Source organism: Macadamia integrifolia, chromosome 12, assembly GCF_013358625.1.
Source record: "Macadamia integrifolia cultivar HAES 741 chromosome 12, SCU_Mint_v3, whole genome shotgun sequence".
In the NCBI taxonomy this organism is placed as follows: Eukaryota; Viridiplantae; Streptophyta; class Magnoliopsida; order Proteales; family Proteaceae; genus Macadamia; species Macadamia integrifolia.
In genome coordinates, this window is record NC_056568.1 from 31,323,263 (window position 1) to 31,345,679 (window position 22,417).

At 37.2% G+C, this 22,417-nt stretch overlaps 2 protein-coding genes across 6 annotated transcripts in view; one reads left to right on the forward strand and one right to left on the reverse strand.

Annotated features, from left to right (window-relative positions):
- Positions 1–2,131, forward strand: part of LOC122057786 (calmodulin-binding transcription activator 3-like) — a 13,703-nt gene extending 11,572 nt beyond the window's left edge. For both annotated transcript variants that reach the window (XM_042620049.1, XM_042620048.1), the window contains exons 11-12: positions 1,204–1,512; positions 1,795–2,131. In XM_042620049.1, the coding sequence (XP_042475983.1) occupies positions 1,204–1,512; positions 1,795–1,827 (342 nt within the window). In that variant the 3' untranslated portion in view covers positions 1,828–2,131. The remainder of the gene's footprint in view (positions 1–1,203; positions 1,513–1,794) is intronic.
- Positions 2,132–3,982: 1,851 nt separating this feature from the next.
- Positions 3,983–20,166, reverse strand: LOC122057785 (kinesin-like protein KIN-12C). 4 transcript variants are annotated; one of them, XM_042620045.1, is made up of 34 exons: positions 19,295–20,166; positions 19,047–19,202; positions 18,829–18,912; positions 18,627–18,746; positions 18,427–18,540; positions 18,253–18,345; positions 18,014–18,174; positions 17,861–17,935; positions 17,138–17,225; positions 16,976–17,034; positions 16,665–16,728; positions 16,490–16,555; positions 16,233–16,400; positions 16,034–16,138; positions 15,598–15,833; positions 15,419–15,488; positions 15,272–15,325; positions 15,098–15,177; positions 14,663–14,729; positions 14,520–14,576; positions 11,899–14,046; positions 10,311–11,726; positions 10,109–10,216; positions 8,355–8,521; positions 8,197–8,266; positions 8,010–8,084; positions 7,331–7,570; positions 6,954–7,052; positions 6,793–6,867; positions 6,614–6,672; positions 5,257–5,368; positions 5,042–5,152; positions 4,795–4,962; positions 3,983–4,544 (listed from the first exon to the last, which is right to left on the reverse strand). In XM_042620045.1, exons 1-34 carry the CDS (start codon positions 19,841–19,843, stop codon positions 4,530–4,532), a joined length of 7,329 nt encoding a protein of 2,442 aa, XP_042475979.1. In that variant the 5' UTR covers positions 19,844–20,166; the 3' UTR covers positions 3,983–4,529. The 4 variants fall into 4 exon arrangements, with proteins under 4 accessions (XP_042475979.1, XP_042475980.1, XP_042475978.1 ...); XM_042620046.1 differs by having other exon boundaries at positions 11,899–13,989; positions 15,263–15,325; XM_042620044.1 differs by having other exon boundaries at positions 15,263–15,325.
- Between the last annotated feature and the right edge of the window lie 2,251 nt (positions 20,167–22,417).

Genomic DNA, 22,417 nt, shown 5'->3' on the forward strand with positions numbered 1-22,417 from the left:
AGAAGAAAAAAAAAAAAAAAACAAAAAAAACAAAAAAAAAAAAAAAAAAAAAAAAAAAAAAAAAAAAAAAACAAAAAAAAAAACAAAAAAAAAACAAAAAAAAAAAAAAAAAAAAAAAAAAAAAAAAAAAAAAAAAAAAGCAAAAAGCAAAAAGCAAAAAGCAAAAAACAAAAAACAAAAAACAAAAAAACAAAAAACAAAAAACAAAAAACAAAAAACAAAAAACAAAAACAAAAACAAAAACAAAAACAAAAACAAAAAAAAAAAACAAAAAACAAAAACAAAAACAAAAACAAAAAAACAAAAAAAAGAAAAAGAGAGAAGGATGGATTGGGATAGATGTGGGTGGGATATGATTATCTCTGTCTGGGTCTCTTACCCACAGCTATTGTAGTTGTTGATCTTCCTTTCTCAAGAAGTTTGGAGCAAACATTGGCTGAAATTTAATAGTAGTTCTTAATTAATTTGTAAATTGGTGCAGCAGCCTCTCTTTTAGAGAGAGTAAAAAGCTTACAAAATAGAAGTATTTCTCAAATAAGAAGGTAAAAAAAGAAGCAAACTAACAACATACACCTCTTTTCAAAAAAGAAACTAATCTAGAGCATTACAAAAGTGAAGCTAACTACTTAATCCATAATAGGACTCAAACATGTATTTGTGATTACAGAATTGGCCCATTACAATAGTAAATTAAAAAAACATAAATCCCATGGCCCGTACAACCCATTGGGCACTCAAATCAAGCGCATTAATTCATTCTTGGTCCAGTTTGATTGCCTGGTTTGCTGCTGGCTGCCTTGTGTTCTTAGAACATCATCAGCAGTTCTCAAACAAAATTTGACATACAGTGCATGCAGTTGATGATTATTTGGAGATTTCTCTTTGCGACGAAGTAGCAATTGAAAATTTGAGTATGTTTCACTTCCAAGTTTGTAAAATTTTTAATGTGATGACAATCATAATGTAAAATGTCTTAGATTTATGCTTTTTTTATTGTGAACTGATGTGCATTTCTGTTTACTTCCAACTATTCTTTCATAATCTGTTCAAGTAGATGTCTTCTGGTACTTCATATGTCCGTCGTGTGTGCTCTACCTAAACATTTTGGCATAAGTTATGGCTTCCGTACTTACCTGTTCTTGAAAACCAATCTAAGTTCTCTCTTTGGGTTGTATTCGTTTTGCTTTATTTGTCTCCTTTCAGGCTCATGTGAGAGGACATCAAGTTCGTAAGCAATATAAAAAGGTTGTCTGGTCTGTCAGTATTGTAGAGAAGGCTATTTTACGGTGGAGGCGAAAGGGAGCTGGATTGCGAGGTTTTCGTGCTGAAAAGGCTATTGGAAATGTGGAAAATGAAATTGGGAAGATAGATGAGTATGACTATCTCAGACAAGGTCGAAAACAAAAAGTTGCTGGAGTGGAGAAAGCTCTAGCTAGAGTTCATTCCATGGCGCGTTATCCAGAAGCTCGTGATCAGTACATGCGCCTGGTCACTAAGTTCCAGAAAGCAAAGGTGGTTGCATTTCCTCAAACCATGTGTGTGTGCGTGTGCGTGCGTGCGTGCGTCTGTGTGTGTGTGTGTGTGTGTGTGTGCATGTGCACATGCAATAGCTTTAGTACATAGTTGCATGCAGTAGCTGCTGCCTTCCTACCTATACTCTTAACAAAATGCTATTGATAAGAATAACCTTGATGCGTACTCTTCATCCTTTTTTCTAGTGACTAAATCATTCCTTCGTGTATCTTTTTGTATTTTGGCACATGCCTTGATTAGATTGATCTATATATAACACAGATGGAAGATGAAGGGAGCAGCAAGCAGTCATAAGTTCAAAGTTTGGAAAAAAGATCCAACAGAGGAAGATCTACTTGCACCCATGGGAGACTCATTAATGACATATACAGCCAGTGACCATTATGTCTGGGTAGTTCAGCAATCCCCAATTTCCAGTTGTAAGTACGTCTGACATGTCCTGTTTTTATTGAAAAGTTTCTATTTCAAGGGGAAGGAAATAGGGTGTGGTTGAGAGAACAAAAACTTGTACATGTATAAAAGATATGGCAGGCACTTTCTGTTGTAAACAATTATGAAAATTGAGGAAATGAGGGTTCAAAATGGAATACTTCAACTACAGAGATTGGAATAGTTGGATTGCTGTCTAAGAAGCTAATGGTACGTCACCCTTCCAGTAACTGTTTTAATTGTCATAATAAGTTCAGCTTGCAAGGTTAGAAGCTTAGAGCTGGAAGTATCGAAGTTGCTCGATGTGTCCTCTCCTCGCTACAGCAATATAAGTTCATTTCAGTGCTTTGTAGGTATTAAATGTTTATGTCATGAAAAGTAAGAATAATTTATTTTTTGTTAGGTATGTGAGTTCTAGTGAGATGGTAGCTACTTGTTTGTCAAAGATGGTTTCTGATTTTGACCAGTGATAGTATAGGACCCCATTTGTTGGTCTCTTACGATGATGGAGCTATGACAGCGATCAAGCTACTGCAGTTCTCCATTCACTTAATTTAATACTGCTTTGTATAGTTTTGACCAAGTATGACTTTAAAACATCAGTATGTTTGCATTTCTATCACTAATATCTTCCTTGTGAAGGTGGCTTTGCTTTGTTTTTCGCCCCTCTTGAACCTCAGAAGAGTTCACTGTACACCAAATTTTTTAATTATGTAAGCTTTATATTAGTAGATTTTACAGGGGTAGGACTAATTTTCTGTTGTAATGGTCATGGTAGTTATGATGTCGAGTGTTTTTACACTTTTTGTTTGTATACATCTTGGGTCAAAGAAATTAATGCATTGATTTGTTTTGATTTACTGAAGTAAATGTGGTAATTGTTTTTCCACTATTTGAGATAACGTTTCAGTTAATTTTGTGTAACACTAGTTTGTTGGATGAAAATGCGGAATTATTGTGTTTCTATTCAATGGATTTCTACCTTCCCCAAGTAATTATTTTTAGTAGAGTTGATTGGATTTGTTTGTGCATTTTTAGTCTAAAGTTGACAGCTTGGATGGATGGATGGATGGATCTAAGTATTCTAGAATATGACCGGTGACATACCATATATTAAACTTTGAGGCCGAAGGTTCTAGCCTTGGTAGAGAAGATAATGGGACCTGTTGTCTAATTGGAAATACCATTTGGTTTATATTACATCTATCCTTTGTTCTCCAACCCCCAACCCCACCCCCCAACCCAACCCAACCAGCCCTCAAAAACAATTTTATGGCTGCAAGTCTAAGGGAAGTGAAATCACTTTTGAAAAGAGAAGAGAGTTTTTAATCTTGCTTGTGCAACCCACCAAAAATTCTTATCATATTTGGTAAAAATATCCTTTTATGTAAAATTTATTTTTCTTTTCCAATGAAAGGAAATTGATTGTGAAGTAAAATGAAATTTAATTACTAAATTTGGTATATTTTAGAATTGGTTACAATATCACGTTAGGTAAATATTAGAAAACTTCCCACATTAATTAATGATTTGATTTCCCTTCCCTTCCCTTTTTATCTCCCTTGCAACCAAATCCAGCGGTCCTAAATTTCATGGCTCAGCTGCCTTTGCCCTACAATTAAATGACGTGGCAATTTCAACCATTAGGTAGACTAGTTGTACGGTTCTTTAACGTCCACTATGAGAGTTGAGTTAAATCATATTATCTTTTGATATATTGGCATTCTCCGTTCTATTGTCCTCCATTAACAATGAGCCTTAAACTGAAAAAAGAAAAATTTAACAAAGAGCCTTCTGGCCACTTGCCAGTTGGTTTAAGGATTGATATTCAGGTTATTACACTCCAATACTCAATTACCTAGAGAACCGAACCAGCAAAGATGAAGGTGTAGCCTCCACAGGTCAAGGTCAAGGTCAAGAGACTCAAGACATTCCATTTCCTGGAATCCTGATCGGGTCAAACTCACCAAACTCATTTCTTGACGAAGAGAATTGTATTGAAGCAGGAAATGCCAAGGGGTTTATGGTAATAAGTAGTAACCACTGTATATATATTGCATCTTCAACTGTATGGTATTGAAGTTCTAATACAATCGCACGGCATAACACTTCCGTGGGGATTTTCCAGGAAAGGAAAATCCTGCATAACAATCATACATTGTTGTCCCTTTCATTAAAATGTACAGCAACTTAATGGACCACCATCATCAAGGAATATGAATTTTATGTTGGTTTCAACTTGGAATTGTTGAAATGGGAAATATTGTTCAAAACAGATCTTTGATCTAGACCATTCCCATATCCGCGACATTCACGGGAAATTCTTCACATGAATCTGATGAGTCTGATGAGCTGCCCTCACAGGGCCCACACAATACATCTGAGTTTCTCTTGTATCCGTGGACCTCAGATCACAACATTCATGAGTTTCACTTCATACCATACTGCAGATGAGAATGCAAATTGACCCCTATCTTGATCCCATTTATGTTCTGCATTGTAGTCATGAGGATAAAGAGAAGTGCACAACGAAGGTTAAAGACGAACGCTTTTCAAACTACTCAAATTTAGCCTTCTGATTCCTGTAAGACATCATAATAGTCACTGCATCAGTAGGTAACCAATTTCCAAGTCATCAAATTTGTCATCCAATTGTCAAATATTGGGGAATCCCAACTGTTCATTTGGGAGGTGGGTGATGAGATGAGTTGCCTAAGCAAGGAACTTGGCCGAGTCAGTCCTGTCAGGATTGGCCAACTTACGTGCTTGGCAGAGGATCCTTTGATGTTATCTAAAATGCATATGCCATGTGGCATCCTAATGAGCACTTGCCTGTCTTTTGTTTCTGTGCCTTTGTTCTTCTTTGCCCTTGCTGTTTGTACTGCTGCTCTCTGATTTGCAATACCAAGAAAGTTCATCATTCACACGAGAAAGAAGCTTCTGGGAATGTGCTAGCCTCTTGCTAAGCTCTCTATTACCAACCCTTCCTGGGTTTTGCTCCTATTGAGGAAAAATAAAACTTCAGCACAGAAATATCATCAGAGGTTTTTCTCATGAAAAATAAATTCATGCATGATACCATAATCTTTGGAGGCTGTTGTTGAATACGCTGGACATTCTGTGATCCAAGAACTTTCTTCAACATTTCATCCAGGTCTGCACTCTTCCTCTTTAGACTGGTATTCTCCCTCTGTGTAAAAGATTAGAACAAGAATAAAGAAGAGCTCCATGGACAAGAGAGGATGTGTACCAAGTGCAGTTATGAACTTTATTTCTGTGTTTAGAATCGCTGACCTGCAACATTTCATTTTGTGCTGCGAGTAATTGATCTCTCTGTTGAAGTTGCTCAACTGTCAGCTGTGTAGCTAGTATATCTGCTTCTCTTCTATTTATTTCCTCAATGCAACTGCAGAAGTATGAATCCGTGCAGCAGAAACCACATTAACTTATGTAAGAAGATGTAGAACTAAAGCAAGCAGAATGTTAAGCTGACACTGCATCAAGTGACACACTGCCAGGATCCTTGTCATGCAGTGGGCCCACTGCATAGCATGGATTCTGCCGTGTGTCATCCATGGCGTGTCAGGAAGGCACTCCTATGAGCAATTGAGTTCTGCAGCAGAAAACTATTTCTTTGGAGGAAAAACAAGGTGTCAATGGAGTTTGACTTCTAGCCTGTCAATGAAATATCAGCACAGAAGGAGTGAGCGAATGCGACCCAGAATTGGAGGAGTTTTTATACAGTATCTCAATGGTAGAAAGACCAAAAGATGACTGTAGTAACCCATTCTTTTGATTTCTGAAATAAAATTGATTTTTAAACTTCTTATCGCATTTGTATCTTTTTTACAATCATCCACAATAACAAAAGGGAGTGACTGAATGACACCTTCGTAGGTGTATTTAGAACTTAACACCTCTTCTCCTTGTCTTATTCCCAAAATTCTTTAAGAAAAGGACTTCCAAAATAATTTGAAAGTAACATATCATTATGTCAATACCTAAAGGTGTCATTGTCATGCATATTTTTCCAGTACACGTGAAATAACGGTAATAACACTATACCCTCATTAGAAAAAAGTAAAGTTACAAATTATTTAACAGGTGTCAATAAGAAAATCCCACAATAAAATACGCTAGATGCTCACAATCATCAGAAGGCCTACTACTATAAGGAACCTCCTAACTGAACACAGTGAGTTAATTTGGGGCCTTGGTTCTGTGCACCATTATGCTGTAAGAGCGTAAGACCCATTTTGCCATTTTGGTCTGTGATTGCCCCCTTGATTCTCTAGGTGAGTAGATTATACTGTTCACATGGGTATGATGAATTTATTTCATTTTCATGTATTTCCTTTTGTTTCTCCATCAGTTGACCTGTTTCAAGCATAGATTGCTGACCTGATCCTGACTTCCAAGCAAAATAAATAAATAGAAAGGAACAATTCTGATTTTAGTTTTGTTTATTATACTAATTCTTTTTTCCCTGCTTTATGGTGAGGCTTTGGGAAGAGAGACACTCCCGTCTTATTTCAAATTTCAAATTTCAAATTGTTAAATCTCTTTCATAGCTTGAGAATGTCCTGCTTCTAACCAGACACAAATAAACTTCACTCTTTTGGGGGCCAGGTTGAGGTAAGGAAAAGTTCACCTCTCTCTTTCCGTGGTCAAGTCATCAATCTTTTTCTGTAGCTTGAGAATCTCCTTCTCCTAAACCAACAAAAAATAAAAATCAAGATTTAAGTTAAAACAAGATGACATAACAGAACCAGGCAACACAAAACTACGGAATGTTTTGATGACTGAATAAAACATCTTGACAAATACAACCATTGCAAGGGACTCTTCTGTTTGACGGTGAGCTTCCTCCAATAATTTTTGAATCTGGTCCTGGTCAATCAGATTCTAGTGCCACAAAATGCATGCTGAATTAGATAAATGTCTGTTGAAGAATACAATGAGACTCTTTGGGGTGCAAAACTGGTACTTACTGCATAGTTGGTTATGTCCAATTTGACTCCAAGTAAATCCCTAATCACATCATGTGTCATGTTTTCTGCCGCTGAAAGTCTGGCATTCAACATGCATACCTGAAAGCAATATAGCTTTGATGAATGCAAACTTTAACAACAATAACAACAACTATAATGTAGCAATATTTCTGCAATATCAGATTATAAACACTCAAGAACGGGTCCAAGATTGAAGGAGACAAATCATTATTTCAAAATTTTTATACGAACATTTGTAGCAAATGCATCGACTGTGAAGAAGAAAAGGAAGCACTAAAGATTAGGTCACCTGATATACAAAAGTTGGGCAAGATGGGCTTTTCCACAAGGATATCAATGAAACAGACTATTATTACCTCTTTGTGCCTTTTGGCAGCTAGTGCCCCTAGCTCTTCTATTCTGAGCTTGGCCATAGACAACTCCCGATCCTTCTCTGAGTTCATCTGCTGAACTAAACTTGCAATGCATCTGAATGGTGAGCTAGAACCCCTAGCCCTTGTTGCTGTTTTCTCATTTTTATCTAATGTTAATGCTGCAGAAGTGGAAGATGATGGATCTGATTGTACCTCCCGAACCATGTCCTCCAATGCCTTGTACTGTTTCATTCAAGAGAATAGGAACATCAAACCAATATTAACAGATGAAGAATTATTTTGTCTGGACAAATGAGTGACTGAAGCCTTTCATTCTCTACATCCAAGACACACATGCATAGGATTCATGATTGGGAGATATCCTGGACCATGATTAACCCATTCAGGTGTGCCTCGTCATCTAGAGACCTTTTTCCTTCTGGATCATTCATCATATTGTCCCAATCAACCAACAGATTGATGGAGATAAGATGGTTTGGAACATCTAATTGGGTACAATCTTGGCACATTAGAGACTTATGCAGGACATGACATATAGGATAACCATTCTACTTGTAGAGAATGACAGATCAAACTGGCAAACTTCTCTCCATCAGTTCAGGTCCCAATAACATAGACATACATAAAATACAAAATTCAGCTTATGAATCTTCCACTGTACCTTTTGCTGGTATTGTGTTGCCTGGGCTTCAGCATGCAATACCAGTTCCGAGATATACTCCTTGCACCGTTTTATCTTCACAAAACAGATCGTTTTTTGTCAGTACATGGAAAGGAAGATGCATTAGGAAGTCCACTAAAAGCGGGATTTGCTAGAAAAGACAATGATCTAGAAAGATATGAAGCACCTCCTCAGCCTGGTCTGCTTTCTCCATTTCAAGAAACCTTATTCTCTTTAGTATTCCATTATCAATGTGCCTGCACAAGGAAGCATAATTCTTTCAAATTTCAGGTATCGAAACCAGAAAGCAAATACATTTGAACTACAAAAGAAGGTTTTTGCAACTTTGATGTTTGATCTTCTTCTTGGTCTTCCACATTTGAATTTCCAGAATCCACATTTTCTGCTGCGGTCTCAACAGTCAACAATCTTTGTCTCAATGCTTGGAGTTCTTGTTCCAAATTATCTCTCGTTCTGTGGTGCCTCTCTACCTCCTTGCTCATTTCATAAACCTGCAAAAGGGATTTTGTGATTTCAGTAATTTGAAAAACAGTACCCAGTCAAAGGAACCCAAGTTAAGGCCTCAGGATGATGCATCAATGATTTCAAAGCAGCTGCACAAACTGCTAATAATTTTTACTCCTGACGTTGAGTTGCATTTTAATCCTTTAAAATGGAGAATTGGACTAATAGAGTGGATAAAAATTCAAATATAGATACAGCTCAGCCTTATGACGGCCCTTATCCCAACTAAATGGGTTCAGCTACATGGATCCTTCTTCTCCATCCAACTCAATTCAAAGTCATACTCATTACTAGTCCTAAGCTATGTATGTCTTTCCTCACCATTACCCCTAGAGTCATTTAGGCCTATCCTTGGCTCTTTTAGCTCCTTCAATCTGAATCAAATCAGCCCTCCTTACCGGAGCATTCAAAGGCCTCCGTTGCACTTGTCCATGCCACCTCATGTACTGGGGCTACTACTAAATTAGCTTTAATTTGCTCATTCCTTATTTCATCTTTTCTATTTTACCACTCAACCATCTCAACATCCTCATTTTTGCTACTCTAAGTTTGTTTATTTGTTTCTTCACTGCCAACACTAGTTCCTTACATCATTGTTGATCATATAATTGTGCTATGAAATTTTCTTTTAATTTAAAGGAATACATCGATCACGCAACACTATGGACACACCCCTCCACTCCATCCACCTTATTTCAATCACCTTATATTTCTCCTTTATTTCTGATTGAACCTAGGTACCTAAAATTATCACTTTGCGGTATCTCTCTATCATCACTTTTCACCACCTCACTTTCAATCTTATTGTTACTAAATTTACACGCCGTATACTTTGTTTTTGTTCTACTTATAATAAAACCTTTTGGTTCTAAGGATGATCTCCAAAATTCCAACTTTATATTTATTCCTACTTTTGTTTCATCCACCAAAACAATATCATAAAAAAAAAGCATACACTAAGGCATTTGATCTTGAATGTCTCTAGTCAACTCATCTATGACAAATAAAAAACAAATATGGGCTTAAAGCTGATCCTTGATGTAATCCAATTGTAATTAGGAATTCACTACCCTTATCCCCCCTCCCTCTTCCCCACAATTCTTATACAAGTCACTAGCCACTACCCCACTATACATATCTCTAACCATGTCCACATATTTATTTGAAACACTTTTCTTATCTAAAACTTGCCCAATTAACTCTTTAGGGACTCTATCATAAGCTTTTTTCTAAATCAATAAAGACCATATGAACATCATTCTTACATTCTTTAAATAGTTCTACTAGTTTCCTAAGCAAATAAATAGCTTATGTGGCTGATCTTCTTGGCATAAAACCAAATTAGTTATTTGAATATTTGTTTCGTGTCTTAGGTGGGTTTCAATTACTCTCTCCCATAATTTCATAGTATGGCTCATAGCTTTATTCCTTCATAGTTATTATAGCTTTGATTATGGGGTAAATAAACAAATTCAATTATACAAGTAGCTTGTTCAAAACTTGGAAACAGCCTCTCCTGCGAAGCAGAGGGTAAGACTGCATTGGGTTGCTCTTTTAATTAACAAGTAGCTTACCTTTTTCTCCAACACATCCACTGTACACTCAAGCTCCCCAATGGAACGTTCAAGAATCTTAACCTCCTCCTCCTTTTGTTCAGCATAGATTTTGCTTGCTTCCGACTCCTGAAATAGTTTAGATCCAAGTTGAATTGGAAAAAAGATCCAGCAAGCATAAATCCTATATGATAGATCACAAGAAAGTTTCATAAATTCATACCTGGCGAGCTTCAATAGCAATGGCCTCATTCTCTTCAGCTAAAGCATTTGCCATTTCAAGCTTTCCATTTAGGGATATGACCTCTTCATACAAGCAGTCCCTCTCAGAAGTGACCCTCCTCAGGTCTTTCTCAATGTCCACAATTGAATTTAGAATCTTTTCCTCCACAGAAGAAGCCAGACGAATTATTTCTTTCTCCAAACATTTCACAACCTCATTTGTTTCTTCCAGTTGCTGTTCAGCACTGTTTTTTCTTGCATAAATATCTTCTAAGAGGTGTCTCAGCTCTGTGTTTTGATTTGACAATGTATACACTGTAGCTTGAGCTTGTTCAAGTTCAGAATTTGAGATGGAAAGTGCAGCTACACGATCATCCAACTCAGCTCTGAGTTTTTGGTGTTGAATTAAGACGTCATCAAGCTGAGTTGTTTTTACTGCTAACTCATGTCGAACAGGGTCCAGAGCCGCAACATTCTGTTCCATTTCTGTTTTCTTGTCATTGGCACTGGCAGCTGATTCTTGCAATAAACTAAGATCAAAAAGCAACCCTTTCAAAATAACATCCTTCCGAGACAATTCCTTCTTAAGTGACAAATTTTCAAATATAAGACTATCAAAGCTTTTACTCAGTTCATCTTCCTTTAATTTTGCAAATGTTCTAGAGAAATAATTGGCGTTCTTTTTGTTTTCTGGCTTAGAAAGTTCCTCCTGTGGGTTCTTATTTTGGCTTTGTCTCAACATGCCTTCCAAATGAAACATACCTTTAACCACAGGGCCATTCTCCCCAGCATTCAAGCATTTGGTACCCAAATTGTTTAATGTCGAGCAACATTCTCTTTGTGTGTATAGGGAAAGGCCAAGATCTGCTTTGAATCTTGGGATTTTCTCATAATGTTTTCCAACATAGCACTGATATAGCACAAACAAAGCAAAATCATTCTCCATCATGCTTGACCAAATATCTTCCAATGATGATCTTGAGTTGTGAAGGTGGTCCCATATGTCCCGTCGCATGGAAAAAATATCACAGAATATAACTTTGAACCAGTCCTCCACATCTCTCTGCATTTGAAAAAAGGATCCTTCTAGCAAAGAAAGTGAACTTGTTACTTCTTCCAAACTGGAACAGATTTGTTCCTTCATAAATTCATATTCTTCTTCTTTGAGATACAAAGAAGCCTTAAGTTGCTGAACTTCTTCAACCAAGCTAGCTCTTTCTATCACCCACGTTTCACCTGCTTGTTTCCACTCATCAGTCCTGTGTTTTGCAGTTTCCTTTGCTTTCAACAATGCATTTAACATAGCATCAGCCTCTTTCATAGTAGCTTGAGCCTCCTCACATTTGTTGAGGAAGCTGTTAACCCTGTTTCCCTCTTCAATGACTAACCTGGGATTGCTGATCTTGAAATGCAAGACCTGTCAAGAATATACACTAAAAATGTCAGTTAACCCATGTCTTTTGTTCTTCAAATTGGTGGTATTTGTCAAAACAGTGTTAGAAATATGTTACAACTAGCTCATCCCGTTCATTGGTCTGGTCAAACAATACACATAGTTTTGGATAAAAGGCTGAAGTTTAAGTTGTTACCTCTTTGTTCTTGCTGCAGTTTACTGCATCTTCCTCGAAGGATTGAATCTGTTGACCCATCTCCATCACCCCAAGCTTATCATGTACTTTCTGATCTCTGTGGAAATGGTTATTATTCCCTATGGCAACTGATTCATGGAAGCATCTTCCTTGTACATTAGGACAACATGCTATTTCCTTGTCATTAAATAAAGTTGCCAAGTGGACTTGTATTTCCAGGAAACTATTGAATACCAATTGCAAATCCTTCCTCAGGGATTGTATTGTTGCATCATCACAAATTAAATTTTCAATGGGTTTCTGAAAATCTCTCAATTTTCCCTTATGTAGCATGAATGATACATCTCTTTCGGATATTGAGTCACACTCAAATCCCGTGAATTCTACTGGGCATACACAACAGGAATTAGATACTGATGTTTCATCTAATTCACCCATAAAAGCAATTCTTGACGTAGAAGGATCAGAGCTGAGTTGAAAAGAATCAATAATTGATGCATCTGTTGCTGGAAGATCTCCGACTCTTCCCACATTGAAGAGCTTTCCAATGCCAGTGTTGAGGGTATTCAGTGCCTTGTTTGTTTGACCAAGCTCATCCTTTATTTCCTTAATAATATGATACTTGTTTTCAAGCATTTGAGACCCACAAGCCACCAATGATGGTGGTACCGTCATGTAACTTCCAGCAACTCTATTTTGCTCTTTCAATTCTTCAAAGTTCTTCTTCATGGCGCGGATCTCTTCAGCCAAGTCTTGAATAAGCTGCATGAATATGGTAGAAGTCTCAAGAATTTCAGATGGAAGGGAAGACAAATGCATCTGAGTATCTATATAAGATCCATGAATGGCACTCTCAGCCTTCAATACTCTTTGTCTTGTCATCTCAATCTGAACCTCAAGAGTTTCTAATGCTTGAACATTTGCTTTATCCTTCATCTCTGGAACCATAGACTTATCACCCTGAGTGGGAATAGCCCAAATTAACTCATGAATTTCTTGTCCACTGCCATTCTTATGGGCATCACTCTGGAAATCCAATAGCCTTTTCACTACAATGAATGCAGCATCAGCACGTTTTACTGCTTCCATAAGTTGTTTCTCATTATCTTTAAGTTGCTTCTCTAGTTCTTGTATCAAAGAATTCTTGTCATTCAGCAATCTTCTTAACTGATTTGCTTCTTTGGTACTTTGATCGTTTTCTAACTGCTGAACTTCAGTTATGGCTAGTGTTGCCCAATTTAAGGAGCTCAATTTCAACTTCATCTCCAGTCCTATTTTTTGTGCCTCCTCAAGACTGTTTTCTAGACATAATATGGTTTTCTCCTTCTCAGCAAAGACTCTGGCAGCTCTCTGTGCTTGTTCACTAATTATCCTTTGAGGAAAGGACATTGAAATACTTTCTACATGGTTGGAGGCATCTTCAAGGGACTTGCAACCTTCCAGTAGGAAGTTTGTAAGGTCCAAAGTCGCCTTCTCCCATTCCTCAGACAATGCCTTTATTGAATCCTCCCTAGAAGCTATACTGTTTCTCAGTCTTGTATTTTCTTGGGTCAGAGAACATAACCTGTGCTCGAGTGTAGCAAGCTCTTCTTGTAAGTGAAGAATTGTCTCAGCCGTCTCCATTTCAACCTGCTCTCGGATTTGTTCAGCTTCATGCTGGTTGGATAACTGTGATTCTTGATTATCTTGGTAACACCTATTCAGTATCCTGGCCTCCTCAAGTTCCCTCTGCATCCTGTCAAATTTATCTCTTTGAACTAATCTTGTAAAGCCACTTATGCCCTCAGTCATAAGACCTGTAACTTGATCCCCTAGTTCAGTTTTCCAGCACCCTTCCAACAGCCCACACTCAGTGCCAACTTGAAGAGGGAACTTTATGTCTTCGCTATCTTTGTTCTTTAAGAGTTCCATGTATTGGGAATGCCCCTGTTGAAGAATATCCAGCTCTTCAACTAACTGAAACTGCTCAGATTTCATGGTTTCCATCAGAGATCCTTCATCCCCCAGTTCTTTCTGAGTGACAGTAGATGCCCATGCTAAGACATCTCCAAACTCTTGATCTTTTTGTAATCCTATGGACTCATCAGCCACCTGATAATTTGATGCAATTTCATATTCTGAATCAGATGTCTCTGATATAATATCAACCTGTAGAAGTTGTATTTCATCAGCAACCAAAAATGCATCTGCCAATTTTGTAAATTTCTATTGCAGTTTGATAGCTTAGTATATCATTATAATCATCACCTGACCCCTACTTGTGGTCATAAGATTCATAACTCAAGGTCATGTAACAATTTTTTTTCTTTCTCTGCCACAGTTTATTTATTAGGTTTTGGATTTTTCTGCTTTATTTTTTATTTTTATTTTTTTACCAAGGAAAACTTCTTTGGTGAAAATTTCTCAGCATGAGTCTTACTCTCAAATATGCCTATCAAAATAGATGGGCAACATTCTAAACATGCCCAAAGCTTATTTTTCCTGTGAAATGGTAGATGCAAGCAGAGCATTTAATCATGCCAAAGAAAAGACCTCAGTTTTTGAAAGATTTTAATTCCTATAGAAGCCTTATGCAAGGCATATGCGGATGAGAATGAAAAACATAAGCTTAATTTGCTAACCGTGGAGTATTTATTTGTATGTTTAACTGGATCTTCTCCACATAAAGAATCTGCAACCTGCAAATGTTGCAAAATGAAACTCCGACAACAATCAATACCATATAACTAAATGCATTGTTTGATAATTTACTGGATATACTTACTGAATGAGATGCAGCTTTGTTACATTCCAAATATTCTTTCAATTCCCTCTGCAATTCATCAACTTTCCTGTTGACATGAACCGCAAACAAGATAACAGTGAGAGAGAGAGAGAGAGAGAGTCTCAGCAACTGTAGTATTTGTTACTTAATTGTACGAACATGGTTTACAAGACAGTCATGTGACTACTATGGTGCAACATCTGTTGCACAACTAAAATGCATTATGCTTCAGTTTGATATGGACAGTATTAGAAACAAGTAAAATAGAATGGATTTTGATAGCTGAAAAAGATTGTTTTGGGGAGAAAAGGCTGAAGTGTGTTGACAAGCACCTGCTTCGCCCACACATGCACAACCAAAAATAATTGGAATGTCCAATCAGACCAAAAAGTCCAAACACTTCCAAAACAAAGGTTTTAAAAGAGAGAGAGAAACCTAGTCAGTTCCGTGTTGCATTTAATTGAGGCACTAAGATTCTTCCTGCACTCTTCCAACTCTCTTAAGATGTCAGTATCCTGCAAGACAGAGAAGCATGTTGGGATAAAAAACATGCATACGCACATACAGTTTCTGGTAGAAGGAAAAACAATTTATTTTAACCTGAACTACCGTTCTTTGGCAGAGTTCAAGTGGCTCATGGTGTCTTACAAGGGCTTCCAGCAGCTGCAAATATTAAAAAAAAAAATGGTTTTAGAAAGCCAAAACCTCAGAAGGAAGAGAATTCTCATGGAAAATATGAAACAGTACCGCACAGACCTGATCACGCATTTCCGAAACCTCAGCTAACAAAGTTTCACGCTCCCCTTGTTTATAGAAATCTTGAAGCCTAACAAGTAACAAGAACAATGACGTAGAATGAGTATCTTTATCTCATTTTGGGGGGAAACCTTATATAGAGAATAGACATCTAGTTGCTAAGGAATCAAGAGAACTACACTCTCAGCTGATCGAGGAGTCTCATGTTCTCCAAAGCAAATCGAGTCAACTCTGGATTTCTATCAATTCTGGCTTGAAGCGACTGAATCTCTTTTGATAAAGCACTGTTTTCTTCCATGAGATACTGATCTCCAGACACTAGGCCTTCTGCGAGTAACTCAAGTCTCTTAATTTTCTCCCCACGTAGTCTTAGCATCATTTTAGAACATTGAGCATCCTCTTCCTTTTGATGCACCTATAAAAACAATGCGAAAGCTGTGATATCAGTACCATTCCATCAATAAATCCCAAGCAAAGCAACTATTGTTTAATACATAATTTCAAGCTTTTGAAGAAGTTAAAGAAACATTCACTAACTACTCTGACTCATGGTATATAGAAGAAAATTTTTCAAATGATTTTAAATAGAAAAGTACATTTGGTAAACAGGCATACCAAACAGTTCATGTGTTCAATTTCAGCTTCTAACTTCCTGGCTGCATCCTCTGCCATTTTCTCTCTCCTCAGGGCACCAACTAAAGCAGCTTCTAGACATTTTATCTGATACGAAACAGCAATTCTCATCCATGACTAAATGATGCGACTTCTCCGATACAAGCAAGTATATTTCGATGTGGATGTTATGGGATTTTACCTTCCTCTCTGAGACTCCTGTATTGTTCATATCATCCAGGGGTCTTCCTTCAAGATAAGAGTCACATTCTTCATGACAATCACCTGATTTGGATTGTTCAGACCTTGGGCATCTAAGTAATGGAGACCTTGATAGGTTATGATGCTTGAGGAGGATGGTCAGCTGGCCCTGTGTGTTACCCATTTAATTCTCTTATTTCCACTACTTGAAAAGTGACTAAAGAGAAAAGAATTCCAGAAAGCACAAGCAACCCAGACCTTTAATTGTTGTATTTCCCGCTGCAATGCCACTACGTCACCTGAAGCATCTTCATTCACTTTAGCCTAAAAAGAAAAAATATATATATATATATATTTTATTAAGTAAACTATTTTTTTCCCAAAAACTTTGATTTTTTGTCACAACACAGATATATGAGTTTCATAAGTATACATTGTTTTGAATAAGTTTGGCACGCTGAGCAAACTTCAGAGTACTTAACGTTTCATTTGCAGAGCTGCAAAAGAAGTAAAGAACAATAAGCAAATATGTTGAGATGTTGGGAGTTATAAAGGTATAGTCCCACGTCGGTTGTTTGGGACCACGGACACGTCTAAAAACCCTTGGACAAATGCCTTTAAGGTTTTGGGTTGCACCCCCAAGTGGTCTTTTGTCAGCTTTCCCACTTTATTTGACCAACTAATCAAGAAATAAAACATAAACAATCTAGAATGCCAAAACAAGCAAAACCAAATAAAACACACCAAATTGATGGGCTGACATTAGCAATGATTGTTGTCTTTGAGTTTCCACCAAGAGAATCCTGCATCAAAAGATGTAGAAAAAGGTTGAAAATTTTTCCATAATTTAACAGAAGAGTCAAGACATATTGATAGACACCAGATATTATATCTAGATTTCTTGACCTGAAGGAGAAATGTGAGCCTTGAATCTCTATACGGGATATGACGGTGTTTCCCTTGAGCAACATCCACCAGAGTCATGATCACAAGACTACATGCAAAAAAGCCGACAAAGACATCAAACTAAACCACACAAAGTTCCCAAATCTCTTACATAAATGGGGAAAAAAATAATAAATATATAAATAAACCTTCCAGAAACTCTGCTTTATGCCTAAATTTTACACAGAACAATGAAAGAAGCAAAAGATAGAAAGAGATTGTTCACTGCCTTCACCATGCATAAGGCATCTGGACTAAGTGTTAGGGACCCAGCAAAGGGGTCAACTGGATGGAAAGAACCTATTTGATGAACGTCATAAAGTCCAGGTCCTCTTTCTAAGTTCATTCACCATATCTTCTCATAAAGACCCGAAAAATAAAGGGGGAAAAAACAACCATTTAAAGAAGACAATCCCCACACCCTCATCCAGAGGCATGGAGAACACTTCTTTTTGTTTCAATGTAATCATCTCAATTTTCACATTTGAAAGAATAAATTGTGAACATAATAGAAAATTTAAAGAAAATGGCAAATCTCTTCTACAAATGCTGTTAAAATACAGAAAGATTTTACCTGCCTTGAGCAACCAAACAAGAAGACTATACAAAAACAAGAAGAAAACAAACATAAAGATTCACTGCATTAACCACAAAATAACTTAAGAAACAGGCCTCTGAGTATACCCCAGAATTGATAGGGATTTGTTGATATTTGCAGCCTCCTTCAAACGCTCTCCTTCTGCACCAGAACTTTTCTGCCTAATACCATCGATATAGTTCAATGAGTGGGGAAGTTGTAAGATAGCCATATTGGCAATGCTGAAATGCAAGACTTACCTCTCAGAACCAGCCAAATCAACCATGTTTAACCTTCCAAATCTAAGGTGGTTCATGGAATCTTTGTCCCATCGGCTTTCAATTACACAAGTGAAGACACTGTGAGACCGGCTGCTCTCACTGTTCATGTTGGTTGCCGCCATTTTTCTGTTTGCAGCACCCTGATAGATGCATAAATAATGACCAGATTTGCCCTCATTAATTGATAAAAGATACCTAAGTTTCATTATCAATCACACCTGTAACAAAAGTTCCACAACATCTCTGACAGTGGTCGCTTCATGTTCTGTAAGGTTTTCAACATATACACCTTTCTTCAAGTCTTCCCTTAGCTACAAGTGAGGGACACAAGCATTAACACATCACTCAACTGCATATCAAAAACCAAATCAGATTAGAAGGAAATAAAGTACCTGTAGATTAGTTGATGAAGGTTCAAGCAGGTCCGTTATCTGTTCATTGTAAATCTCAAGAAAGGAACACTTGCAACTGTACTTCAACTTCTCATCCCTTCGGTTCTCCTCCTCCTGCACCAAAATAATTTTTTTTTCTTAACTATTTCTTTATTCATTGAAGGAAATATGGAAGATATCAATCAGGAGTTGTATCTTACAGCTCTAATCCTCAAAAATAAATATTCGAAAATACGGGGTGTAAGCCCACAATATTCATTGAGCTTTCCATCCATCTCGAATATTTCACCCATCATAGTATACGTCTTCCCACTACCAGTCTGCAAAGAATACGTCTAATCTTCAGTAATTGTCCCACATCTGCTTACAACACCCAAAACCTCCAGCCAGGGCCAAGCCTACCTGACCATAAGCGAACATACAGCTGTTATAACCAGACATGCAATTCTCCACCATGGGCAAGCCCACAACCTTGAAGAGCTCCTCCTAATAACAAATTTTGGCCATGCCATATGAGTACCAGCATAAACTGTGCTAGATAACCTACGATGTGCTGCATAAACTGTACAAAAAGGATGCCAAAGAATAAGCAATGCAATGAAAAATCTATCAAATGGAACCTGGGAAATAGTTTCACACGCAATGTGATCAAAAGTAAATCTGGTTTCAGGATGCCCGAGCCACGTTAAACTCTGTGCACTGTCTTGCCTCAGGCATCTTCCGTAGCCTTGCAAAGCTTTCTCTGTAGTATTGAGTGGTCGAATTCGTATCAGAACCTAAACACAGGCATGACGTATCGTCTTAAGTGATAATAAAATTAAAAATAAATATGAGAGAAAGAATGATGGAGAGCATGGAAAAGACAAACCTGCACATTATGATCCAGCCAGAAAGCTGGATCTTCAACAATCTCAAAGTAAGGAAGTTCCGTGTATGATGCAAAGGGTACAATTGAGATCCCTCTAGGAACTCTAGAAGAGGTCCCTCCTCTTGCTCCAGTGTATTGGGGTGTTCGAGTGCTAGTACAAGCACCCAACGCCGTATTGTTAGAAACCTTAGGAACACTCTTCGCTGGAGTGCTCTGAGCTGAGTTTGGTTCAGATTGAGCTTTCCCACGAGCAGAAATTCTGTGGGTTGCGCTGTTGAGACCCGTATTTGTTATCCCCTTGCTCAACGCAAGCGGATAATCAAAAGCTCCAATCTTACTACTTTCGAATTTGGGGATAGAGTCCGGATCGTATTCTTCAATTCCCCTGGTGTATTGTGAAGGGTCAGGAATGCTGTTTAGAGGAGTTCTAGGAGGAAGGAAAGGGATTGAATCTGTAGGATTTTCGAACTCATTCTCATTCCTTTCCGACCGAATGTTTCTTAAACCGTTCCGTCTGACGATTCCGAAGGAAGACGTGTCCCTCGACATGATCAACTCCTTTGATATCCCAGAGCTAATGGTCAGCTTATTCAGATTTCAGATGGAGAATGTGAGCCCTAGCTTCAACCATGCAGAACAACAACTGATGAAGTAAAATTGAAACATGAGATTTGATGGTACAATTTACGGGAGTTGGATGAAATAGGAATTCAGAATCATTGGAACAGTGATTCTGTCCGCCATTAACGACCCTGCTTCGAGATCTTAGGACTTAAAAGTCAATTCGTAACACAGAAATAAAGAGAGAGAGAGAGAGAGAGAGAGAGAGAGGAGACAAAACAGAAAGACAAAGAGATAAATGAGATTATGAGGACACGAGACCAGCAGAATCGCCTGAAGATGCCCGCCCATTTCAAAAATTTAAAAGAATGCTCCTGGTGGTGTAGCTCCCTGCGCCGGCGGGGGAAACTAGGGTACACACATGGCATCAACCGGGGCAGTCATTTTGCCCTTTCCTTATCTAGGCTAAGGGCCACATGACTAGGGAGTATTCTTTTGCCCTCATATAGAGGAAAGTTTTTCTTCACCTCTCATGGAGAAAAGATTCAATTGGCTTTGGATCAGAATGGGCTATGCTCTATACCAATTTGAATATTTTGGATGATTGATTAAGAGTTCTGAGACTAAATCATTGGGTTTTCAGATCTAAGGAACCGACGACCGATCCTATTTCAAATCAAATTAAAATTGGCGGGGACTGATTTGGAATGCCTCTTCAATGGCCCCTTTACCACCTTAAGATAATATTCATAGCCCTACATTGCATTAGCTAAATATAGATTGACTTAACAAATCAACCATTGGATCTATACTATATTTAATTCACTAATTATTTATCATGATTAGGTTCTATCTCAATTATATGATTCACTATGCATTTAAAATAGATCTCAAAAAAAAAATTAACTATTTTTTTAGAGACCTCGAGAAATGTTAAGCTACTGGTTCCTCTTAGATGCATAGGTTTCCAATCATTGATTTTGTGAAATCCCCTAATATATCAATGTCGCTAGCATTTTTATAGTTATTTTACCCTTACATTTTATGGTGTTAGAACCCGAGGTGCTTTACCCTTTGAAAAAAATTGTCAAAGCTCCATTCATTACTTTTTACACATAGACTTGTGTTACTTTAGCCATTAGAACAAATTATTAAAGTTAAATATTTATTTTTTTTTAAATAACAAACGCTCTCTAATAGTGTTGTTGCATAAGTTCATTACCCCATATATGTCTGGGTAAACGTAAAAAAGTTTCAACAATCTCACAAAAATGACCTCATAAGTTGCTCAGGCACCTATTTTAACAAGTCACATTTTGTAAATTAAAGAATTATTATCTTTAATATTCGATTGGAGTATGAGCCTCATAGAATCGCGTAATTGGGAGATTACCATTTTTCATAGTTAAAATACAAAACTATGCCCATTTTCCATTGATCCCAATGCCACTTTGAGCTCTCTCCTCTCTCTCACACTCTTAGAGAGAGAGATTTTTCTATAGAAAATTTAAAATAATTAAATAATTTTGACATAGAAGTCACCTTATAACAATATGCTAACATGACCTTGGAGTAAAAAATCTAACAAAAAGTGACCTATTAGTCTCAACGGTTTGAGTGGTTTGAAGATGTTTAAAAATGTGGGTTGGGCACAAAAAGGTCCCAAAGATTTAGAATCTTTTTTTTTTTTTAAAATATAATATCCCATGGGTCCAATAATAAAGTATAAAAGGTGTAATTATTTTCTAAAATGACCCAAAAGGGTCAAAAGGATATTGATTAGCAGTAGGATTTGAATTCAAAATTTTCATATTGCAAATGGTCACCAGATGATGATGGCAAATACAAAACTTTGATTAGTAAAAAGAAACATAGTAGCAAATAAAAAGATGATTTCTTTTTTGATACCTAATAAACAAAACGATGTCACGAGGTAAAATATACATCTTACCAATCAATGGGTGCAACAAGAGAGCTGGGACCATGGTTTTAAAAAATGGTATTAGAATGGACATATTGTTGTTTCATATTAGTATCGACAATGTTCAAAATTGACATATTCTTGATCTTATATTGGTGGAATAGTTATAAGTGGGTACATTTAGAAGAAAAAAATGGGGCAGAATTGTCTTATTCGATCACATACGACTAATATGTATCCAATACCGACGTTAATATCGTTTTTAAACCATGGTTAGGACTTGAATCCCGATAACTAGTTGTTGATCAAATCTAAAGAGATGCACTACAACTTTAACATTTTTATTGGCTCTCTCTCTCTCTCTCTCTCTCTCTCTCTCTCTTGCTAATTTTCGTGCAACATCCCTATTAGGCACTACTGTGCTAATAGCCAACCTACTCCTGAGGGGTAAGGTGTCTCTCTCTCCTCTTTATTGTTTTATGGTTGAATCGTTTTTCACCCTTTCCATTGGCTGGTTCATCACTCTACAAATTTTATTTTATTTTTGGTGAAACCACTGTACAAATTTAGAGATCACTCTCGTATTTATTTAATTTTTTTTTTAAGTAGAGGGATAGGTATGGTAGCAGATCACTTTGAAA